Below are 23,767 nucleotides of genomic sequence, written 5' to 3' on the forward strand. Positions count from 1 at the left end.
TACACCAAATATCCAAAACCATAAGCTATTTCTCAGCCTTTGACTCAGTTGTCAATTGCATAAAACACTTTTTTCAAAACACTACACACAATTCTCTACCTAAAACACAAAAATCTAACAGGAAGTGACTTGCTTTCCTTTTCCAAACACAACAATCAAAATGCTACACTTATTCACCAGGTCACACACACACAATAGGACAGAGGGCAATTACCAATGTCCCTGGACAGCGTGGGGGTAATATAACTATGTGTGCTGCCATCACTCAAAACGGGGTCCTCCATCACAATGCCACACTGGGTCCGTACAACACCGGCCATATGCTCACTTTTCTGGATACAATTTACACAATGCTTGTCCCTGATCCAGATCAGGAGCCTGCTAGATTTGTGGTTTTATGGGACAATGTTAGTTTTCACCGGGCTGTTCTGGTCCAAAACTGGTTTGCCACCCATCCACAATTTGTAGTTTTGTACCTACCCACCATATTCACCTTTTCTAAATCCCATAGAGGAATTCTTCTCAGCCTGGCGCTGGAAAGTGTATGATCACCAATCCTATGCCCGCATGCCGCTTCTCCAGGCAAAGGAGGACGCATGTGGGGACATAGAGGTTGCCTCTGTCCAAGGTTGGATACGCCATGCTAGGAGATACTTCCCTCGATGTTTGGCAAGAGAAAACGTATCTTGTGATGTGGACGAAATATTGTGGCCAGACCCAGCCCGGAGAAGAGATGAAGCGTAGCTTAGCACTGGTGACTACCCCCCCCACCAATTCCTGGACTGCCCCCCCGGGACCCCACACACACAATTGTGTTCTTTACTGTATTCTAAAGAATATACTTTTGGTTTACATATGTTTATGGTTTTGTTGTATGCTACTGTATACAACAGTAATGTGTGGCCTAATAAATATTTTCTGTTTCTACATTGCATTGGTGTTTACAGTGTACTTGTTACCCCTCTCAGCAGATTACTTTCACTGTAAAACATTGTATTGAAATGTAGATATAAGCCTATGAAAGACCAAAGAGCTTTACATTTAGAACAACAGTGTTTACATGGTATATCCAAAAATGTACTATTATGAAAGCAGTGTTTGCCATTTGATGCAAATGCTTCGTTCTGACATGTGTTTATGGCATTTTGAATGCAGTGTTACATTTTGAAGGAGATGTGAGGCATTTTGCATTTTGTGTGTGCAGTTTAGGGAATTGTGTGTAGAGTTTTGGAAAAAAAGGAGACAGTTTTGAAAATGTGTGTAAGCAGTTGGAAAAAACTGTAAACGATGTTGGTTAATGCTAATGCTAATGGTTTGCATCAACATAGCACTGTTCCACAGGTATCAAAGCACTTTTGTGTAGCAGGACACACCAAGGCCTATCGCTCTACTACCCAAAACATTATTGGATTCCCTTTCCCGTTTGTTGCAGGCCCAACCTTTCACCCCTCTGTCCTAATTGCCCTCTCCTATATGTTAATGCTTATTCTGTACGTGTTACGCTCAAGAACAGACTATCATAAATAGACACTGCTCCACAAAAACACAGACCACACTGTTGTCCCTTAGGACAGTCTTCCTCAGTTCAACCTAATTAACGAGACATCCTTTAGCACAAATGTCATTGTAATAGTCAAGCACAGACCATTTTCTGTCCCTCGCATTGTAGCTGCAATAATCTTCCCCACACATTGCCCATACTAAATTTGACAATACCAATGGTGCCCATATGTTGCCCATATGTTCCCTATACGTTGCTCCCCACATGCAACAACTCTCCTCAGCCTGTTCTGCAAGTCAGGGGTAGAAACTGGCCCTTCTTTTCAGAAAGCGCTGTAGTTTCAAAGAGCCCTTTTTCACTTTCTCTCAGGGATCCAGTTCTTTTTAATCACTTGCATACCAAGGCAGCTGGAGCCAAGTTCAACTGACATAGCCCTCAGCTTATGTCAAACTGATCCGCTTTTAAAACCCAGGAACCCAGGAAATCTCTGTCAATTAGACATTCTGTGGTTATTAGGTCATATCATTCATCAGCACTTCAGTTTGGTGGGGAGGTGTCATGCGGTTTCTAAGTAGCTATGGTTTAGTACCAGACAGAAATACAGTGTATCTCATTTACAGAAGTATTCACACCATTGAGTCAATACATCACCTTTGGCAACGAGTACAGCTGTAAGACTCTAAGAGCTTTGCACACCTGGATTGTACAATATTTGCCCATTATTCTTTCCAAAATTCTTCAAGCTCTATGAAATTGGTTGTTGATCATTGCTAGACAAACCCTTTTTATGTCTTGCCATAGATTTTCAAGCAGATTTAAGTGAAAACTGTAACTCGGGAACATTCACTGTCTTCTTGGTAAGAAACTCCAGTATAGATTTGGCCTTGTGTTTTAGGTTATTGTCCTGCTGAAAGGTGAAGTAATCTCCCAGTGTCTGTTGGAAAGCAGAACAAACCAGGTTTTCCTCTAGGATTTTCCCTGTGCTTAGCTTCATTACGTTTCTATTTTATCCTGAAAACTCCCCAGTCCTTAAAGATTCCAAGCATACCAATAACGTGATGTAGCCACCACTATGCTTGAAAATATAGAGGGTGGTACTCAGTAATGTGTTGTATTGGATTTGCCCCAAACATAACACTTTGTATTCAAGACAAAAAGTGAATTGCTTTGCAACATTTTTAGCAATGCCTTATTGCAAACAGGATGCATGTTTTGGAATATTTGTATTCTGTAAAGGCTTCCTTTTTTAAATAGTATTGTGGAATACCTACAATGTTGTTGATCCATTCTCAGTTTTCACCTATCACAACCATTAAATTCTGTAACTGTTTTAACCTCTCTTGGGTAGGGGGCAGTATTTTCACGGCCGGATGAAAAACGTACCCAAATTAAACGGCCTACTACTTGGACCTAGGAACTAGAATATGCATATTATTAGTAGATTTGGATAGAAAACACTCAGAAGTTTCTAAAACTGTTTGAATGATGTCTGTGAGTATAACAGAACACATATGGCAGGCAAAAACCTGAGAAAAATCCAACCAGGAAGTGGGAAATCTGGTTCTCGTAGTCTTTTCAAGTCATTGCCTATCTAACACACAGTGACTTAGGGTTCATTTTGCACTTCCTAAGGCTTCCACTAGATGTCAACAGTCTTTAGAACCTAGTTTCAGGCTTTTGCAGTGAACAGAGAGCGAACAAGAAGGCCGGGAAGTTGGTGACTCAGAAAATGACATGAGTTTTGTGGTGCGCTTTCACGTGAGGAGGTATCTGGGTTCCAAAACATTTTTCAAGACATTGGAATCGTCCGGTTGGAATATTATTTAAGTTTTATGTTAAAAAGGCCCTAAAGATTGATGCTATACAACGTTTGACATGTTTCAACGAATGTAAATATAACTTTTTTTTAAACTTTTCGGCGTGAAATTTTCGGCGCACTTCCTACATTTGGAGTAGCTTACTGAACTCGCAAACAACAAGGAGGTATTTGGACATAAATTATGGACTTTATCGAACAAAACAACATTTATTGTTGACCTGGGATTCCTGAAAGTGCCTTCTGATGAAGATCATCAAAGGTAAGTGAATATTTATAATGCTATTTATGATTTTAGATGACTCCAAAATGGCGGGTATCTGTATTGCCTGGTGTATGTTTCTGAGCGCCGTACTCAGATTATTGCAAAGTGTGCTTTCCCCGTGAAGCTTTTTTGAAATCTGTCACAGCGGTTGCATAAAGGAGATGGTTATCTATAATTCTTTGAATAACAGTTTAATATTTATCAACGTTTATGATGATTATTTTTGTAAATTGTTGTGCTGATTCACCGGCGGTATTGGAGGCAAACTATTTTCTGAACATCACACGCCAATGTAAAATGCTGTTTTTGGATATAAATATGAACTTTATCGAACAAAACATACATGTATTGACTAACTTTGAGTCCTAGGAGTGTCATCTGATGAAGATCGTCAAAGGTCAGTGCTTAATTTTAGCTGAATTTCTGGTATTTGTGACCCCTCTCCTGCTTGGAAAATGGCTGTGTGGTTTTTCTTGTGTTGTACCTGTCCTAACATAATCTAACTTTATGCTTTCACCGTAAAGCCTTTTTGAAATCGGACAATGTGGTTGGATTAAGGAGAAGTGTATCTTTAAAATGGTGTAAAATAGTTCTATGTTTGAGAAATTTGAATTATGAGATTTTGTTGTTTTGAATTTGCCGCCCTGATATTTCACTGGCTGTTGATAGTGTGTACCGCGGGTGGGACGCTAGCGTCCCACATAGCCCATAGAAGTTAAGAACATTTTTCTCCTGAACTTATCAAGGCTTGCCTTAATGAAAGGGGTTTAATACTTATTGACTCAAAACATTTTAGATTTAAATTTGTAATGATTTTGTAAAAAAAATTTAAAACAAAATTCCAGTTTGACTGATGGTTTCACTGATGGTTTCACTGATGCCTTGAAGTCAGTGAAGGTGGCTTACAATCTCATCTGTAGCTCAGACTCAACTCATTGTAATCAATGAATTGTTGAGGCATGGAGGAACTTGGCAGACATTACATCTAAGACTAGATACTAGCCAGTCCATATGGAGGTAAGGACGAGGGATGATATTAAAAGGAGCTCCATGTAGAAGTCAGTGCATTCTTTGCCAGGCTACAGCTGCACCAACAACATACTGTAGCTTCACATCGTGGGAGTGCATTTCCATTGTCTGACGTTCCTACAGGGATCACATACACCAGTGGCAGTCGGTGCCGACGACGATGAGACAGCCTATAGGGAAGAGGTCAGAGACCTGGCAGTGTGTTGTCAGGACAACAACCTCTCCCTCAACGTGAGCAAGACAAAGGAGCTGCTTGTGGACTACAGGAAAAGGAGGGCCGAGCACGCCCCCATTCACATCGAGGAGGCTGTAGTGGAGAGGGTTGAGAGCTTCAGGTGCCTTGGTGTCCACATCACTAAGGACCTATCATGGTCCAAACACACCAAGACAGTTGTGAAGAGGGCAAGAAAATGCCTATTCCCCTTCAGGAGGCTGAAAATATTTGGTATGGGACCTCAGATCCTCAAAAAGTTCTACAGCTGCACAATCGACAGCATCCTGACAGGTTGCATCACCGCTTCGTATGACAACTGCTCGGTATCCAACCGCAAGGCGCTACAGAGGGTAGTGCGTACGGCCCAGTACATCACTGGGGCCAAGCTTCCAGCCACCCAGGACCTCTATACCAGGCGGTGTCAGAGGAAAACCCTAAAAATGGTCAAAGACTACAGCCACCCAAGTCACAGACCGTTCTTTCTGCTACCGCACTGCAAGCGGTGCCGGAGTGCCAGGTCTGGGACCAAAAGGGTCCTAAACAGCTTCTACCCCAAAGCCATAAGACTGCTGAATAGTTCATCAAATGACTACCTGGACAATTGGCATTAACTCCGATATTTTATTCTTATTTCTTATAATTGTTTGCACTAACTCTCTTGCGCAGGCTGGAAGTACACTCACTGGACTCACACATAACCACACACTCACACATAACACTCCAACCCTCATATACACACACACACACACACACAAAACATTCACACTCATGCATACTTTAGTTGTTTTTTTATTTAATCTTTATTTAACCAGGAAAAGCCCATTGAGACCCAGAGTCTCTTTTTCAAGGGATACCCGGCCTAGAAGGCAGCAACAATCAATACATTACAGAATATTTAAAATGTATTTTACCTTTATTTAACTAGGCAAGTCAGTTAAGAACAAATTCTTATTTTCAATGACAGCCTAGTGGGTTAACTGCCTTGTTCAGGGGCAGAACAACAGATTTGTACTTTGTCAGCTCTGGGCCGCAGAGGGCAAACTGCTGGTCGGTGCTGGGGGGGTTCCTCAGGGAGTCGAGGCAGCAGGCAGGGCACTATCGTGTCACCCCAGGTGAGTCGGCACCAGGCTCACCCAGAGCCCCCTGTTGCTCACATGTATGTGTTTATCAAATTTCCTAAGTTTTCCCCGCATGCCCAGCATAAGGCGCTCATAGATTCAGGTGCAGCTGGAAATTTTATTGACCATTCTTTTGCCCATAGTTTAGGAATTCCCCTGGTTCCTGTGGATATGCCCTTCCCTGTGCACGCCCTCGATAGTCGACCATTACGGTCAGGGCTGATTAGGGAGGCCACCGCTCCACTAGACCTGGTTACGCAGGAGGGTCACAAGGAGAGAATCAGTCTCTTCCTTATTGATTCTCCTGCGTTTCCCATGGTGCTGGGCCTACCCTTGTTGGCCTGTCACGACCCCACTAATTCGTGGCAACAGAGGGCTCTCAAGAGTTGGTCACGAGAGTGCTCAGGGAGGTGTGCAGGGGTTTCCATCACTGTGACTACGGTGGAAAGTCCAGACCTGGTCTCCACTGTGCGCATCCCCTCAGAATATGCCGATTTGGCTCTCGCCTTCTGTAAGAAGGCGACTCAATTACCACCCCATCGACGGGGGGATTGTGCGATAAATCTCCTGGTAGACGCAACACTTCCCAGGAGTCACGTGTAGGAGACGGCGCTGTCTCCTCCTCCTCCTCTGTCACAGGAGGAGACGGCGGCTACGAAAACATATGTCTCCGAATCCCTGGGGCAGGGATACATTCGGCCCTCCACTTCACCTGCCTCCTCGAGTTTCTTTTTTGTGAAGAAGAAGGATGGAGGTCTGCGCCCGTGTATTGACTATCAGGGTATCAATCAGATCACTATGAGGTACAGCTACCCACTGCCTCTTATCACCAGTGCGATCGAGTCAATGCACGGGGTGCGCTTCTTCACAAAATTGGATCTCAGGAGCGCTTACAACCTGGTGCGTATTCGGGAGGGGGACGAGTGGAAGACGGCATTTAGTACCACCTCAGGGCACTATGAGTACCTCGTCATGCCGTACGGGTTGATGAATGCTCCATCAGTCTTCCAGGCCTTTGTTGACGAGATTTTCCGGGACCTGCACGGGCAGGGTGTAGTGGTGTATATCGACGACATTCTGATATACTCCGCTACACACGCCGAGCGTGTGTCCCTGGTGCGCAGGGTTCTTGGTAGACTGTTGGAGCATGACCTGTTCGTCAAGGCTGAGAAATGTCTGTTCTTCCAACAGTCTGTCTCCTTCCTAGGGTACCGCATTTCCACTTCAGGGGTGGAGATGGAGAGTGACCGCATTTCAGCTGTGCGTAATTGGCCGACTCCCACCACGGTAAAGGAAGTGCAGCGGTTTCTAGGGTTTGCCAACTACTACCGGAGGTTTATCTGGGGTTTTGGTCAGGTAGCGGCTGCCATTACCTCACTGCTGAAGGGGGGACCAGTGCGGCTGCAGTGGTCGGCTGAGGCGGACAGGGCTTTTGGGCACCTGAAGGCTCTGTTTACCTCGGCTCCCGTGCTGGCTCACCCAGATCCCTCTTTGGCGTTCATAGTGAAGGTGGACGCGTCCGAGGCTGGGATCGGAGCCGTGCTCTCTCAGCGCTCGGTCAGCGAAACTATGATGTGGGGGACCGGGAGCTGTTGGCTGTTGTCAAAGCTCTGAAGGCGTGGAGACATTGGCTTGAGGGGGCTAAACACCCTTTTCTCATCTGGACTGACCACCGCAATCTGGAGTACATCCGGGCAGCGAGGAGACTAAACCCTCGCCAGGCAAGGTGGGAATGTTCTTTACCCATTTTGTTTTCACTCTGTCCTACAGACCAGGTTCCCAGAACACTAAGGCAGACGCACTGTCCCGGATTTATGACAGAGGAGTGGTCCATGGATCATACTCCCATACTTCCGGCCTCTTGCCTGGTGGCACGGGAGTTGGACGCGGACATCGAGCAGGCGTTACAAACAGAGCCCACTCCTCCCCAGTGTCCAGCTTGGCGTCTGTACGTTCCGTCTGCTGTCCGCGACCGTTTGATCTATTGGGCCCACACGTCACCCTCCTCTGGTCATCCTGGCATCGGTCGGACGGTGCGTTGCCTTTGTGGGAAGTACTGGTGGTCCACCTTGGCCAAGGACGTGAGGGTTTATGTTTCCTCCTGCTCGGTGTGCGCCCAGTGCAAGGCTCCCAGGCACCTGCCCAGAGGGAAGTTACAACCCCTCCCCGTTCCACAATGGCCGTGGTCGCACCTGTTGGTGGACTTCCTGACGGATCTTCCTCCCTCACAGGGCAACATCACGATCCTGGTCATTGTGGATCAGTTTTCTAAGTCCTGCCTTCTCCTCCCTTTGCCCGGTCTCCCTACGGCCCTACAGACTGCAGAGGCCCTGTTCACTCACGTCTTCCGGCACTACGGGGTGCCTGAGGACATAGTCTCTGATTGGGGTCCCCAGTTCATGTCCAGAGTATGGAGGGCGTTCATGGAACGTCTGGGGGTCTCGGTCAGCCTCACCTCAGGTTTTCCCCCCGAGAGTAATGGGCAGGTGGAGAGAGTAAACCAGGATGTGGGTAGGTTTCTGCGGTCATATTGCCAGGACCGGCCGGTGGAGTGGGCGGCGTTCATCCCCTGGACAGAGATGGCCCAAAACTCACTCCGCCACTCCTCCACTAACCTCATCCCTTTCCAGTGCGTACTGGGGTATCAGCCGGTTCTGGCACCTTGGCATCAGAGCCAGATCAAAGCTCCTGCGGTGGACGAATGGTTTAAGCGCTCGGAGGAGACCTGGGACGCTGCTCATGTGCATCTGCAACGGGCCGTGAGGCGACAGAAGGCGAGCGTCGACCGCCACCGCAGTGAGGCCCCGGTGTTCGCACCGGGGGACCGGGTCTGGCTCTCGACCCGAAACCTGCCCATCCGCCTGCCCTGCCGGAAGCTGGGTCCGTGGTTTGTGGGGCCATTCAAGGTCCTGGGGAGACTGAACAAGGTATGCTACAGGTTACAGCTTTCCCTAGATTACCGTATTAATCCCTCGTTCCATGTGTCTCTCCTCAGGCTGGTGGTGGCTGGTCCACTCCAGGAGTCTGAGGTGCGGGAGGTTCCTCCACCCCCTCTGGACATCCTGGACTCGAGGTGTCGGGCAAGGGGCCTTCAGTACCTCGTGGAGTGGGAGGGGTACAGTCGGGAGGAGAGATGCTGGGTGCTGGTAGAGGACGTCCTGGACCCTTCGTTGCTGCGGGAGTTCCACTGTCTCCACCCGGATCGGCCTGCGCCTCGTCCTCCGGGTCGTCCCGAGGGCGGTGGTGGCGTGCTGCTGGAGCCGCGCGTCAAGGGGGGGTACTGTCACAACTTCCGCCAAAGTCGGTCCCTCTCCTTGTTCGGGCGGTGTTTGGCGGTCAACGTCACCGGACTTATAGCCATCGCCGATCAACTTTTCATTTTCCATTTGTTTTGTCTTTGTTTTACACACCTGGTTTCACTTCCCCAATTACTTGTTCATTATTTAACCCTCTGTTCCCCCATGTTTTTTTGTGAGAGATTGTTTGTATGTTATATGGTCCGTTATGTGGGCTTGCTTTATTGTATTGTATTTGCCTATTTTGAGTAAATTGAGTTTATTTACTCATATCTGCTGTCCTGCGCTTGACTCCTCTACACAAGCTACACACAGACTCATTACACATAGATATCAGTTTTATTCTTTGGCTGTGCGGAGTGTGTGACTCGCTCTGAATTTATGGGCTGTGGGGACATTAGTTAAATGAGAGGAAAAGTGCTTAGTCTTCCACAATGATAACCACAGAGGGGGAACAGCATGCTGCGCTATCAAAATGCCAATGCAGGAAGATTGATGTCCGGGCAAGAGAGAAGTGCTCGCTAAGAACCCTGGTCCGCCTCACAATCCCTCTCCATGTCCCGACAGCCTGCCAGGGACAGAAAAGCTTTCTGCCTTAATTAAGTGTGTGTGTATGTGGGGGAGTTACTGAGTGCGTGTGTATGTGTGCGTGTGTGGACATTGAGTGGTGGCTACATGCACAGGGATAATGACTCTGCTCAGCAAAGCACAGACTATCTGGCAAGGTTCCCTGGTGAAACTGATTCCAGGCAATATCCTGGCCCCATGGTCCTGTGTGTGTGTGTGTGTGTGTGTGTGTGTGTGTGTGTGTGTTTGCATGGGTGCGCGTGCCCATGTGAGTGATTCTGATTTCCTTATCTCCTCTGTCCCTCCCTCATCATCCATTCTACCATCGGTGCACATTTCCTGGGCAGCTCTGCTGCTACTGGCATGCACACAACCATTGTTTCCAGAGCTGCCAGACAGACAGCCAGACAGACAGCCAGCCAGCCAGACAGAAAAACTGGGAAGGCACGATAAAGAGAAGGGAACTGTGTGGCACAATAGGTGACACACTTTCAAATAGTAAACACCATAAAGCCTACTACATATTCCTATTTCAGCCCATTCATAGATGAAAAAGTCCTGGATTGTTTGATCGATTGGATTTCATACACTTTTTCCACCTGAAATTTCACCTGCTAAATTCCTGCCCACAAAGATACCAAATCCAATAGCATTGTAGCTTGGATAACATTGTAACTGCTACCACGCGAGTGTAATACAACATTCACAGCCCTGACTTGTGTTCACAATGACTGTATTTCATGACAGCAACGTTACAGTGATAATGTCACTCGTACACAAAACAGATAAGCTGAGTTGCAAAATGACAGTACATCCTTTCATTATGCAGCCTAACCAAGTGATGTAAGCTTACCTTGTCTTTCCTTATCCTCCTAAAGGGAAAGAGGCAGGAGAAGAAGAACTTCCCCCAACTGAAGACCATGGCCAGACACCAGCCTAGTCCAGCCATCGTCCTCACCTCTTCCTTCCTCTGTCCTCTACCACACTTCTTCGCTATCTCTCGCTCCCTCTAATTTCAGATATCCTGCGATACAACGCTCACAGGAACCATCCAGCTCTCAGCTAGCTGTGGAGGAGGTGAGAGTAGGTCTTACATTCGTTCCCCGAAAAAAGTGTCACCTTCCTGGGCTTCAGCCACCTAGATGTTCCCCTAAAATGGAATGGAGGCCACCTTTACGAGTGAGGAGGCCAGAACCACACATGACAAGGTCCCATCCCACTTCAGCTTTCCAAGCCTAGCAACCATACAGCATCCCTGCTTAGGAACACTCTCTCTCGCCCTCATTCTCTCTCTGTCTGGATGCTGCTCTCTCCATTCATGGAAGAAGGAGGAGAGAAGAGGAGGGGAATGGGCGGGGGAGAGGGAGAGTGAACAGCCGAACGGAACGATAGACACTCACTGTGATAAGAAAAGGGGAGGAGGAGGGGAGTTCAGTAATTGGGAGTAAAGGAGGATGGCGGGCATACTAAGACTTAGTCACTGGCGTTGCCTCTGATTGTATGTAGATACATCACATACAGTGTATGTTGGGAAAGAATTGATCAAATATAGATAAACAATTAAGCTACTCAGAATATTTTTATCAAATGATGTAATGAGATGTCCTAGAAGTCCTTGCCAGCCAGTTGGAGTGATATGCAGCATTATCATGGGTGACTGCACCAATACAATGGCTGCAGACAGATATTGAGCCAAAGTTCACTCACTCAATTGGATAAAGAGTCCCAAAGACATGGTAATAAACTGGTCTGTAACTGACTAGATACTGGAGCAAAACAAAACAGCTTCTACTTTTGGGAAAGTAACTTAGAAAGGGCTTGAAGGGGGAGCACGTGATGCCGCGGAGCTGAGCAGACGTTGACAAACCGAGCTCTTCAAAGTTATTCTATTATTACCTAAATAACAACGTTGAAACAATATTCTAACATCGGCTGATAAATTGTCAAGTACTTACCTTCCCAAAAAGCCATGGACCTCCGACCGAGAGGCAAGAAGGACGACCAAAACGTTGTTGATTCCCAAGATAACAATAATGCTACAGCTAGCAAGATTAGCATTAGCCCTCATAAGTCAGACGACAGTTCCAGACTGTTGCTATTGGCAGCCTCTTGCGAGCCTGCCGACATGCTGGCTACTCTCCTCCTGGAAATTCAGGATGGTAACAAAGGTCTTTCTATGAAAATTGACAAGAAATCGGCTGAACTCCATTCTTCCATTGACGACCTGAAATCCTCCATGAATGATCTCCTTTTGAGAACGACTGAGGCTGAGTTGCGCATTAGCACAGTTGAAGATACCATCGCTCGTCATGACCAGGTTCTGATACAATTGCATAATGCCTACCTCAAAAACAAGGTAGACCAGATGGAGAACCAGAGCAGACGAAGTAATATCCGTGTGGTGGGATTGAAAGAGGACAGCGAGGGCCGTGACCCGGTCCGTTTCTTCACTCAATGGATCCCAGATGTCCTAGGCATAATCAACTTCACCAAGCCGCTGGAAATCGAACGCGCCCACAGAACATCAGCGCCGAAACCCCGGCCAGATGAGCCCCCACGGGTCACCCTGATCAGGTTCCTCCGTTTCCAAGACAGAGAGGAGATACTGCAACTCGCAAGAGCCAAAGGGGACATCACCATCGATTTGCAAGAGGGTCAGCCTTTTCCCGAATATGAGCGCGGATCTCGCCAGACGTCGCAAGCAGTTCAGACCTGCCTCCAAAGCACTGAAGGAGAAGAACATCACCGGCTACCTCATCCACCCTGCGCAGATGAAAGTGCAGTACAAAGGCCGAAGCCATCTCTTCAACACACCGGGAGAAGTGTTCACTTTTCTCAAAGAACTGAACCGCGTCTGAACCAGGACGGTCTCTCTGGGGGATAAGATGCAGTTTGTTAGCTTTCTATTATTCGGACTGAACTGCTGATATCTTCTTGGAATTTGGATCCGTTTACCCCGCTATCCGGTCGCTATAACTGATTTGTACATTTTCAACTAACCATTTTTTTCCCGGGGTGAGTTCTATTAAATTTACAGGAGAGTATATTTTGGTTTAGTCAATATCCACTGGGCGAAGCAAATAAGTGGGCTTAGGCCCACTGCTTTCCCCCCCATTTATGTTTCTCCTCTCCCGAAAAGAGACTCAAGCAGCCCTTTCCGTGGGCAGTAAATATTCAGCCATGTCTATTCACAACATTTATTTTCAACTTAGAGAGCACGCAGGTTTTAGTTTACGCCAAGGTTTAGCTAGTAAGAGCAAGATGGAAAGCGAGCAGCAACGTATCTCTACAAGTTTATTTATGTTTGATTGTTGGGATTGTTGTTTTAGTCTGACAATCGGGGTGGGCAGGATTTTTTTTCTTTCTTTTTTTCTATGTTTATTGTTGTTTCCTTCCTAAAGAGACACAAAGGTCACTTCTGTGTTCAAACCAAAGTTGAAACATTTCCTGACTATTTACATATGAGAGATTTCCATTCGGTTACATATTTGAAACCCAACCTATGCTTAATCCACTAAAATATGTCACATTCAACGTAAAGGGTCTTAACAGCCTGATTAAAAGGAAAAGACATACCTTAAGAAATTAAAGGCTGACATTGTGTTTCTACAAGAAACACATCTTACAGCCAGTGAACACAAGAAATTGAAGAGGGAATGGGTAGGACAGGTTTTTGCGTCCTCTTTTAACTCCAAAGCAAGAGGAACTGCAATTTTGATAAGTAGACACATCCCCTTCTGCGTCAACAATACCATCTCTGATCCCTCGGGCAGGTTTGTTTTGGTGCAGGGGCATATGTTTTCAGAGTCTTGGACCCTATTGAATATTTATGCTCCTAACTTCGATGACCATATGTTTATACAGAATGTCTTCCTTCAGGTCGCTCAAGCACCACCAGGATGGCTACTGGTTGGAGGAGATTTAAATTTTTGTTTAGATACAGTTCTTGATAGGTCCTCTGATAAACCCTCACTTCTTACCAAAGCCGGCAAGCTCACCATGTCATTCATGAAAGATCTCAATTTACTAGACATCTGGAGACAGTTGCACCCACAGGATAGGGACTACTCTTTTTATTCACAACCAAACAAGAGACACACACGCATAGATCACTTTTTACTATCGACCCAACTGTTTCATAAAGTGTTAGATATTAAGTATCTCCCCAGATTGCTTAGTGACCATTCTCCTCTGGTATTATCATTCTCCATTCCTACCAAGGTAAATGGAGCACATAGATGGAGACTAAATTCTACACTCCTAAAGCAACCTGAATTTTGTGCATTCATCAAAGAGCAGATCAATATTTTTACTTTGACAAACAAACCCTCCGCTCCTGACAGTTTCATTCTTTGGGACACATTGAAAGCCTATCTGAGGGGACAGATCATTTCCTATACTAAAGGGCTGAAGAGAAAACACGGTGCGGAACTGAGTGCCCTTGAATCTGAAATCTCAGAGCTAGAGAAAATCTACCAAAGAGGCCCAACTAAAGATCTATACAGGCTTTTGGTAAATAAGAAACTGAAATATAATATTCTGAACACATATCAAGCTGAGAGGGCCATCACTAAATCAAAACAGCATTATTACGAGCTTGGAGAGAAAGCTCACAAAGTATTTTCATGGCAACTGAAAGCAGAGGAAAGTAAGAGGACAATTAATGCTATAGAAACTCTTACTAATGAGATATCTTTCGACCCCACTGAAATTAATAATACTATGAAAACCTCTACACTTCCCAATCAAGCGATGATCTATCAGAGATCGACTCCTTTCTCTCCTCTCTCAACCTCCCATGCCTGTCAGAGGAAGACAGAGAGCGCCTGAGTGAACAGTTCTCAGTTCCTGAATTGTTGGTGGCCATTAAATCCTTACCTTCTAATAAATCTCCTGGGGAGGATGGCTTCCCTCCAGAGTTCTATAAAGAATTTAGGGAGCTGTTGGTCCCTACCTTATGGATGTCCTTAAAAAAGCCGGGGAAGACAACTGCTTTCCAGAGTCTTTCTCTCAAGCAGTGATTACTGTAATCCACAAGAAAGGGAAAAACCTGCTAAAGTGCGCCTCCTATAGACCAATCTCTCTCCTTAACACAGATTGTAAACTGGTCACCAAGATGCTATCTAAGAGACTGGAGTCATGTCTTCCCCTGTTGGTCAACCCAGATCAGACTGGCTTCATAATTAATAGATTGTCTTCCAATAATCTCAGAAGGTTCTTTGATATAATTCACCTTGCTAACAAAAACAAAATACCTAGTGTCGCAGTCTCCCTCGACGCTGAAAAGGCCTTTGATATGGTGGAGGGTGACCTGTGTAAATGGATGGACCTGCCTCTCACTCTACTGGGTAGAATCAATGGAATTAAAATGAATGTCCTGCCCAGATTTCTATATTTGTTTCAATCTCTCCCTATCCCTGTTCCCGCAGTATTCTTTTCCTCTCTCGACAAGCTGACCAGACGGTTTATCTGGCACGGCAAAACCCCTAGGGTTGGCCTGAATAAACTGACCCTTGATTACGGTCAAGGGGGCTTAAAACTTCAATTTTAGAATGTACTACTGGGCTGCACAGTCTAGGTTTCTGGCTCAGAGGTTTGACAATGGTCCCTCTCCCTCATGGTTGAACATTGAAAAGCTTGAGGTAAATGATGACACTGGGGCAGAATTGTTTTACAAATGGGACAGAACATCTATAAAAACCATCACAGACAACCCTTTAATCATACATTCTGTCCTGGCATGGTGCAAACTGCATGAGCTGTTCAGACGAGGGGGATTCCTTTCCCCTAAAACCCCTTTATGGAACAATAGATTGATCCCTATGTTTTTCCAGAATAGTAACTTTAGACCATGGTCTGATAAGGGGATCACTCTTCTAGAGCATTGTTATGAGGAGGGAGTTCTTATGTCTTTTGATCAGCTGAAACAGAAATACCACTTGCCTAACAGGGACTTCTTTAGCTACCTACAACTACGAAAATGTATTAGGGTGACTCTCAAGAGACAATGGAACCTACCTAAGATGTCACCTATTGAACAACTCTGCCACGCAGACCAACCACTGTTCAAGACCATTTCCCTTGTTTACGATGCTCTTATGTCAGGACTAACACTGCCTGAGCTAGATAAACCCCGACTTAGATGGGAAAAAGATCTGGGTATTAATCTTTATGAGGGTCTATGGAGTGACCTATGCAGGGATAGTGTTACATCCACATTGAACTCCAGACTGCACAAGTTCAACCCGGATATCGCCTCCCTATGTTTTAGATGTGGCTCAGAACACTGCCATTCCACTTGGCAGTGTTCAAAACGACACGGTTTCTGGCAGGGGGTATGCGATACCATATCCTCAATTCACGGGGTTGCATTCCCTTTAGACCCGGAGATCGGTCTACTGGGTAACTTTACTAACACCAATCTTAGGCAAAGCCATACTATAAAGCTAACAGAAATATTGCTAGCGATTGCCAAGAAATGTATTGCCTTGAAATGGAAATGGAATTCCTCCCTGCCCGTTGCAATGTGGCTATCGGAAGTTAATAGTTGTATCCCACTGGAGAAAATCACTTACTGCTTGAGGAATAAGTTAAAGACATTTTACAGAATTTGGCAACCTTTTATTGACTATATGTAGAATAATATAATATGTAGCTTACGGCAGATATGATCCAATGTCTCATTATTATTATTTGTGGGGTGGCATTTCTTTGGCGGGCCGCACAGCCCTCCATGTGCTCGCCAGAGGTAGCCTGACTGCCATTAGGTACCGAGATGAGATCCTCAGACCCCTTGTGAGACCATATGCTGGTGTGGTTGGCCCTGGGTTCCTCCTAATGCAAGACAATGCTAGACCTCATGTGGCTGGAGTGTGTCAGCAGTTCCTGCAAGAGGAAGGCATTGATGCTATGGACTGGCCCGCCCGTTCTCCAGACCTGAATCCAAATGAGCACATCTGGGACATCATGTCTCGCTCCATCCACCAACGCCACGTTGCACCACAGACTGTCCAGGAGTTGGCGGATGCTTTAGTCCAGGTCTGGGAGTTGATCCCTCAGGAGACCATCCGCCACCTCATCAGGAGCATGCCCAGGCGTTGTAGGGAGGTCATACAGGCACGTGGAGGCCACACACACTACTGAGCTTCATTTTGACTTGTTTTAAGGACATTACATCAAAGTTGGATCAGCCTGTAGTGTGGTTTTCCACTTTAATTTTGAGTGTGACTCCAAATCCAGACCTCCATGGGTTGATAAATTGGATTTCCATTGATTATTTTTGTGTGATTTTGTTGTCAGCACATTCAACTATGTAAAGAAAAAAGTATTTAATAAGATTATTTCTTTCATTCAGATCTAGGATGTGTTGTTTAAGTGTTCCCTTTATTTTTTTGAGCAGTGTATATATATATGGCGGTGCTTTTAATGTGATATGTTTTATGACTGCTGCAAAATGAATTGCCTCTCTGAGGACATTCAAGTTTTCTGAATCTGAATATTATCCACCATTTAAGGAAAGATTCTCCTCACATGATAGAAAACTAGGATGAAGCTACAGTGTAGATATCCCAATATGTACAACTGAAGACTACTTTATAGGTGTACACATGTAACAAAAATGCAATCTACATCAGGTATGCTGTGCAGGGAATGTAATGCGATAAGGACCGGGGATATAGTAGGAGCGATCGCACAATGCTGGCAAGGAGACAGAGAGAGGCATCGGAGAAGGGAACAGGACACTGTGCTGAATGTTGCACACTTCCTGTCTCCCCAGAGGGGGGAAACAATGGGTTCTGGACACACAGTTTCACTTTAGCTAAGGTAAAGCCAAGCCTGTTCTGGGAAACCAGCCAAAAGGCTGGGGGAATTGGGGGACCATTGTTCCAGTGAGAATGTAAAGGGAAGTGGATGATGGTGTTTTGGAAGAAGGTGGGAGAGGTGTGGTCACAGCTGCTGGTTTGGTGGGTGAAACATATCTGAATGCTAACTGTCTTGTCATCGCAATCATCTAAAACTGCCTGCCCTCCAGGACACCAACAGCACCCGATGTCACAGTCAGGCCAAAAAGATCATCAAGGACATCAAACAACAGAGCCACGGCCTGTTCACCCCGCTATCATCCAGAAGGTGAGGTCAGTACAGGTGCATCAAAGCTGGGACCTAGAGACTGGAAAACAGCTTCTATCTCAAGGCCATCAGATTGTTAAATAGCCATCACTAGCCGGCCTCCAACCAGTACCCTGCCCTGAACTTTATATTTTTATTTAACCTTTATTTAACTAGGGAAGTCAGTTAAGAACAAATTCTTATTTACATTGACGGCCTACCCCGGCCAAACCCTAACCCGGACCACGCTGGGCCAATAGTGTACCGCTCTATGGGACTTTCAATCACGGCCGGTTGTGATAGTCATTGTCACTAGCTTCCACCCGGTTACTCATCCCTCCACCTTAGAGGCTGCTGCCCTATGTACATAGGTCACTTTAATAATGCTGACATACTGTTTTACTCATTTCTTACTGTATATACTGTATTTTAGTCAATGCCATCCTATTCAACTAATGCTGTATATATACTATTGTATCCTACATATTCTACAGATATACCAAATATTATATCCACATCCTGTCCATAATGGCTATAAATCCCATCACATATATATATATATTTATACTCCGGACTCCGACATTGCTCGTCCTAATATTTATATATTTCTTAATTCCGTGTATTGTTCTGTGTATTGTTGTGAATTGTTAGATATTACTGGACTGCTGGAAGTAGGAACACAAGCATTTCGCTACACCCAATAACACCTGCTAAGTATGTGTGTGACCAATAAAATTGGATTTGATTTGTGCCGTGAAAGGAGATGCCACTACCACAGAGCAAACCACAACTATTTAATTTAGCCACTAGAGACAAGTTACCACTTAAACCAGCCGTGCCCAGACAAGGAATTCCCTCCTCCAATTGCAGAACCTATCCCAGAGTTTCCCATAAGAGTTTTTCCCAGGCCTGCTAAGCGCCACCACAGCGACTCATTTAGGACCGCCCGGTGATAAAGCGTCCCGCAGAGATTCACCTGCCAATACAAGAGTGGTGAGGTAAGTCTGTGCTCCAATGACATCATGTGGTGTGTTGTGCATACTCAGGCTAGTTAAAGAGCCCCATATGCTACTCACATATAACTGTCTAAATGGAAGCATTTCAAACCAAGCCCTGCAATGGTAAAGCTCAGTTTAAATCCAAATTAATTTCAGTCAACAGGGTGACATTTTTATTTAATGTCCCAATTACTTTAGGTTTGGAATTTACTCGCCGATGACCCAGTCCTCAATAAAGTGCCTGTGATTAATGTATGCAATTAACCCTTTCCCTCCCTTTATTGATGGAGCCCATTTTGAGGATTGAGAGTTCTGCAAAATGTGTACGTGTGACAGAAAGACGGTCGGAATGAAATAACAATTTTCATTTCGCTATTTGTGAGGGCTCCAAAAACGACCTCTTTCTATCTTAAGTATGCATATAGATGCCTCTGTACAAGCAACAAGACAAGACTAATTCCAATCTTTCCCCCATCCAATACCGGGATCCCAAACAAAACACTCTGCTTTTGTTCAGTTGGTGAGAGTGAGTGGTGAATGAGGGGGGATATAGGGCCAGCGAACATATAATGTGGGCAGATTGGGGGGTGGGTCTGCAGGGTAGAATGCTAAGAGAGGTGGCTGGGGTACAATGAAGTACCCTCTCAAACAAAATCCCACTATCCCTACAATTTACTCCCCTAACCCCTTGGGAGTGGAACAAAGAGCCACAAGGGCCTCCTGGGAGTCTGTGACATCACCGCCTGATTCTCTGACTAGGCTACACCTCATTCAGGGATAGGTTTCATGTCTAACTACTGAACACAATACTGCGATACCACAGCCTTAACACGTGAAATGTTTAGTGTCTCCTGTTGAGGAACGATAAAGGACATGTAGATTCCAAAATGGCTGCTGTCCCACCCTTTAATTTACACTCGTTAAGTAGGCATGAGAGACCAGCAACAGAGAGGGGAGACTGCGGATTGGATGGGACTGCAAAGGCGCGGCCCCAGAAGTGGTCCAGCCTAGGCTGTGTGGTGGACTGAATTAAGTCCTAATTGGCTGTGCTTTGTTCCCAAAATTAAGGACTTGTACAGTAGAGTTGAAAATGGGAAAGAAAGGGAATGACAAGAAAGGAGAAAAAAAGGAGGGGGAAATGAAAACAAGGTCCAAGATCTCCTGTATGAGGTTTCAACGAGTCGAGACATTTTGTCAGTTTTCATCATAGAAAAATACAAATTTTGGGGGCTGAAATGGTGTTCGTATTAAGGCCTCTAAGGAAGGAAAAATTCTTAGGAAATTATAAAAGTATATTCCCTAGGTGCTCCATCATGTATTTGACAATAATGTCAAAAGTCTGAGGGGTTCCAGGCAATAGATTTTTTATTAACTTCTACTGTATCCCCACGCATCACGGCTGCCCCCTCCGCACCAATCTCCATTGAAGCCCAGCCATTATTGTTGAGAGAAGCCTGGGAGGTGATCTGAAGGGCAAGCATGTCTGTGTTTGGACTATAGTGCTGGCTGACTGGGGGAATCAAGGGAGGGATCCCCTACACCACTGTTTCAATGTAGAAGCTAGGTACTGTATGTCAGTCAATCCTACTATGTTGTCACCAAGACACAATGACTGCAGCGAGTGGTGATATCACTCATGCTACATTTCACTGATAGTTGACTGACAACTTGCTCATATCAAAGCATATGAAAAACCCTATGACTACTAAACATCACTGTGTCATGCATGGTTCTATATAAGCTTCACACAAAACAAAACAGATCTTATCTGCATTGGATAAGTCCCCAAAGGCACAGCGACCAAGGGAGCTCTTTGTGAACCAGATATAATCCAATTACAAAATTTCAATCATAAATGGGACATACCATTGTGACACTGATGGAGGGGGGAATCTAATGAGGGCTTCCTCTTATGTACAAACAGAGGTAAAGGACTTAGGGAGGACTGCTCCAGGGTCACTTCCAAGGGGGCCAGAGAAAGACCCCTTCTGAACCCAGCAGTTATTACTTTCTCTGGGTCCATAAAGTAATTAGCCGTGCAGCCGCCTCGCAGAGTGACATTTACGCATTAACCAGGGGAAGAGAGAGAGAGAGGGAGGGAGATACAGAGAGAGGGAGAGACGGAGAGTTAGACGGTTTGAGGTCAACACACCATGTAGGCTACAGTACCTTCAACACATATCTCCAATAAAATATCAACTGCATTGTACATAAGTCACCCAGTCAGAAATGTGGGTGACAGAAATTGTTTTTGTGATCATGTTCAGAAATTCCCCCATGTAAGAAAATATCCATCACCATTCAGTTTTGACCAAACAATGAAATTGTGTTTGCAAACCATATACAAAAAATATTTATTTTTTAATCATATCTGTGAGGTCACATGACCATTGTTTTGTCTTGCTGGTCAGCCCTAATGTTAGCTGACTCTGACAGTGGTCACAAGAGGTGGCAATTGTGACTATACACTTTGCAGTTACGCACCCCTGAGCTAAGTAGCCAGACATCCTACCCAGACTGTTGATAGAGATATGCTCCACTTGAGGGGCTCTATACCATGAACCCTAACTGGAAATGGACTTCTATGTGAGTCAAGCACTGTGACCTGAAATGCAAGAAATGCAAGGGATGAATACATCTAAAACAGACCCATGAGCATGGATGGCTAACTATCGGACCATGCACCTACAATATACTCTATACTGAATTCACAATCCTGCTCCACCCTAGTCCAAAATGTTTTCCAATAGAATCCTATAGGATTTTGTGTCACCTCTATCAGAATCCTATTGGAATCCTATTGGACTACTTTTGAATCCTATTGGATCATATGGGTTTTTGATGTCTTGTAGGATTTTGTCACACCAATCAAAATCCTATTATAACTTTTTTTCTTTATTGAACCCATTCAATTATAGTTTAATTACAATATTTCGTTGATCAGAAACAACAGTTCTATACTCATTTCGGTTTTATTCACCACCACAATATGGGATTGATTCAAGGCTGCAAGCTCAATTGCATTATGACCACCAGTACAATGCAACTTTTTCAATAAAACACTCACTTAAGTTATTTGATTTGATTCTTATTCATGCAACTTCTTGTCTTTGAATTAAAAGACAGTACAATACGACATATAATACATATAATGTTACAATAACACTGGATTTTTTGGTTGGCTTCCCCTTAGAATGCACAACATCTAATGTAAATATATGGATGAACGGGGGCTGAGCGGCATAGGCAAGATGCAATAGATGGTATAAGATACAGTATATACATATGAGATGGGTAATGTAAGATATGTAAACATTATTAAAGTGGCATTGTTTAAAGTGACTAGTGATCCATTTATTAAAGTGGCCAATGATTTGAGTCTCTATGTAGGCAGCAGCCTTTCTGAGTTAGTGATTGTTGTTTCGCAGTCTGATGGCCTTGAGATGGAAGCTGTTTATCAGTCTCTCGGTCCCAGCTTTGATGCACCTGTACTGACCTCGCCTTCTGGATGGTAGAAGGGTGAACAGGCAGTGGTTCGTGTGGTTGTTGTCCTTGATGATCTTTTTGGTTTTCCTGTGACATCGGGTGCTGTAGTTGTCCTGGAGGGCAGGCAATTTGCCCCCGGTGATGCGTTGTGCAGACCGCCCCACCCTCTGGAAGGTCTTGCGCGGTGCAGTTACCGTACCAGGTGGTGATACAGCCCAACAGGACGTTCTCAATTGTGCATCTGTAAAAGTTTGTCAGGATTTTAGGTGACAAGCCAAATTTCTTCAGCCTCCTGAGGTTGAAGAAACTGTCTGTCTGTGTCGGTGTACCATTTCAGTTTGTCTGTGATGTGTACGCCAAGGAACTGTCCTTTCGATGTGGATAGGGGGTGCTCCCTCTGCTGTTTCCTGAAGTCCACGATCATCTCCTTTGTTTTGTTGACGTTGAGTGAGAGGTTGTTTTCCTGACACCACACTCCGAGTGCCCTCACCTCCTCCCTGTAGGCTGTCTCGTCGTTGTTGGTGATCAAGCTCACTACTGTTGTGTCGTCTGCAAACTTGATGATTGAGTTGGAGGTGTACATGGCCAAGCAATCATGGGTGAACAGGGAGTACAGGAGGGGGCTGAGTACGCACCATTGTGGGGCCCCAGTGTTGAGGGTCAGCGAAGTGGATATGTTATTTCCTACCTTCACCACCTGGGGGCAGCCCGTCAGAAAGTCCAGGACCCAATTGCACATCGCGGGATTGAGACCCAGGAACTCCAGCTTAATGATGAGCCTGGAGGGTACTATGGTGTTGAATGCTGAGCTGTAGTCGATGAACTGCATTCTTACATAGGTATGCCTCTTGTCCAGATGGGATAGGGCAGTGTGCAGTGTGATGGCGATTGCATCGTCTGTGGACCTGTCTGTGGCAGTATGCAAACTGAAGTGGGTCTAGGGTGGCAGGTAAGGTGGAGGTGATATGATCCTTGACTAGTCTCTCAAAGCACTTCATGATGACAGACGTGAATGATAGTCATTTAGTTCAGTTATCTTTGCCTTCTTGGGTACAGGAACAATGGTGGCCATCTTGAAGCATGTGGGAACAGCTGACTGGGATAGGGAGTGATTGAATATGTCCGTAAACACACCAGCCAGCTACACTGTTTCTATTCGGCCATATTCCCAGTTTCCATGGTTAAATGTGGTGGTTCGCGCTTTCAGTTTTGCGTGAATGCCGCCATCCATGCATGGTTTTTGGTTAGGGTAGGTTTGGTAGTCACAGTGGGTATAACATCTCCAATGCACTTCCTTATAAACTCACTCACAGAGTCAGCGTATAGATCGATATTATTCTCTGAGGCTGCCCAGAACATTTCCCAGTC

The 23,767-nt window shown here is 45.3% G+C and overlaps 1 protein-coding gene across 4 annotated transcripts in view; it reads right to left on the reverse strand.

Annotated features, from left to right (window-relative positions):
* tns1b (tensin 1b) overlaps positions 1-23,767 on the reverse strand; it is a 302,397-nt gene that overhangs the window by 214,207 nt on the left and 64,423 nt on the right. Inside the window, exon 1 of one of the 4 annotated variants that reach the window (XM_029703055.1) lies at positions 10,660-10,770. The exons of the other annotated variants lie outside the window; for them this stretch is intronic. Within the exon in view, the coding sequence (XP_029558915.1) occupies positions 10,660-10,755 (96 nt within the window). The 5' untranslated portion in view covers positions 10,756-10,770. Of the gene's footprint in view, positions 1-10,659; positions 10,771-23,767 lie in introns of those variants that run through there. 4 annotated transcript variants of the gene reach the window in all.

The sequence above is a fragment of the Salmo trutta genome, chromosome 20 (assembly GCF_901001165.1).
Source record: "Salmo trutta chromosome 20, fSalTru1.1, whole genome shotgun sequence".
Classification (NCBI taxonomy): domain Eukaryota; kingdom Metazoa; phylum Chordata; class Actinopteri; order Salmoniformes; family Salmonidae; genus Salmo; species Salmo trutta.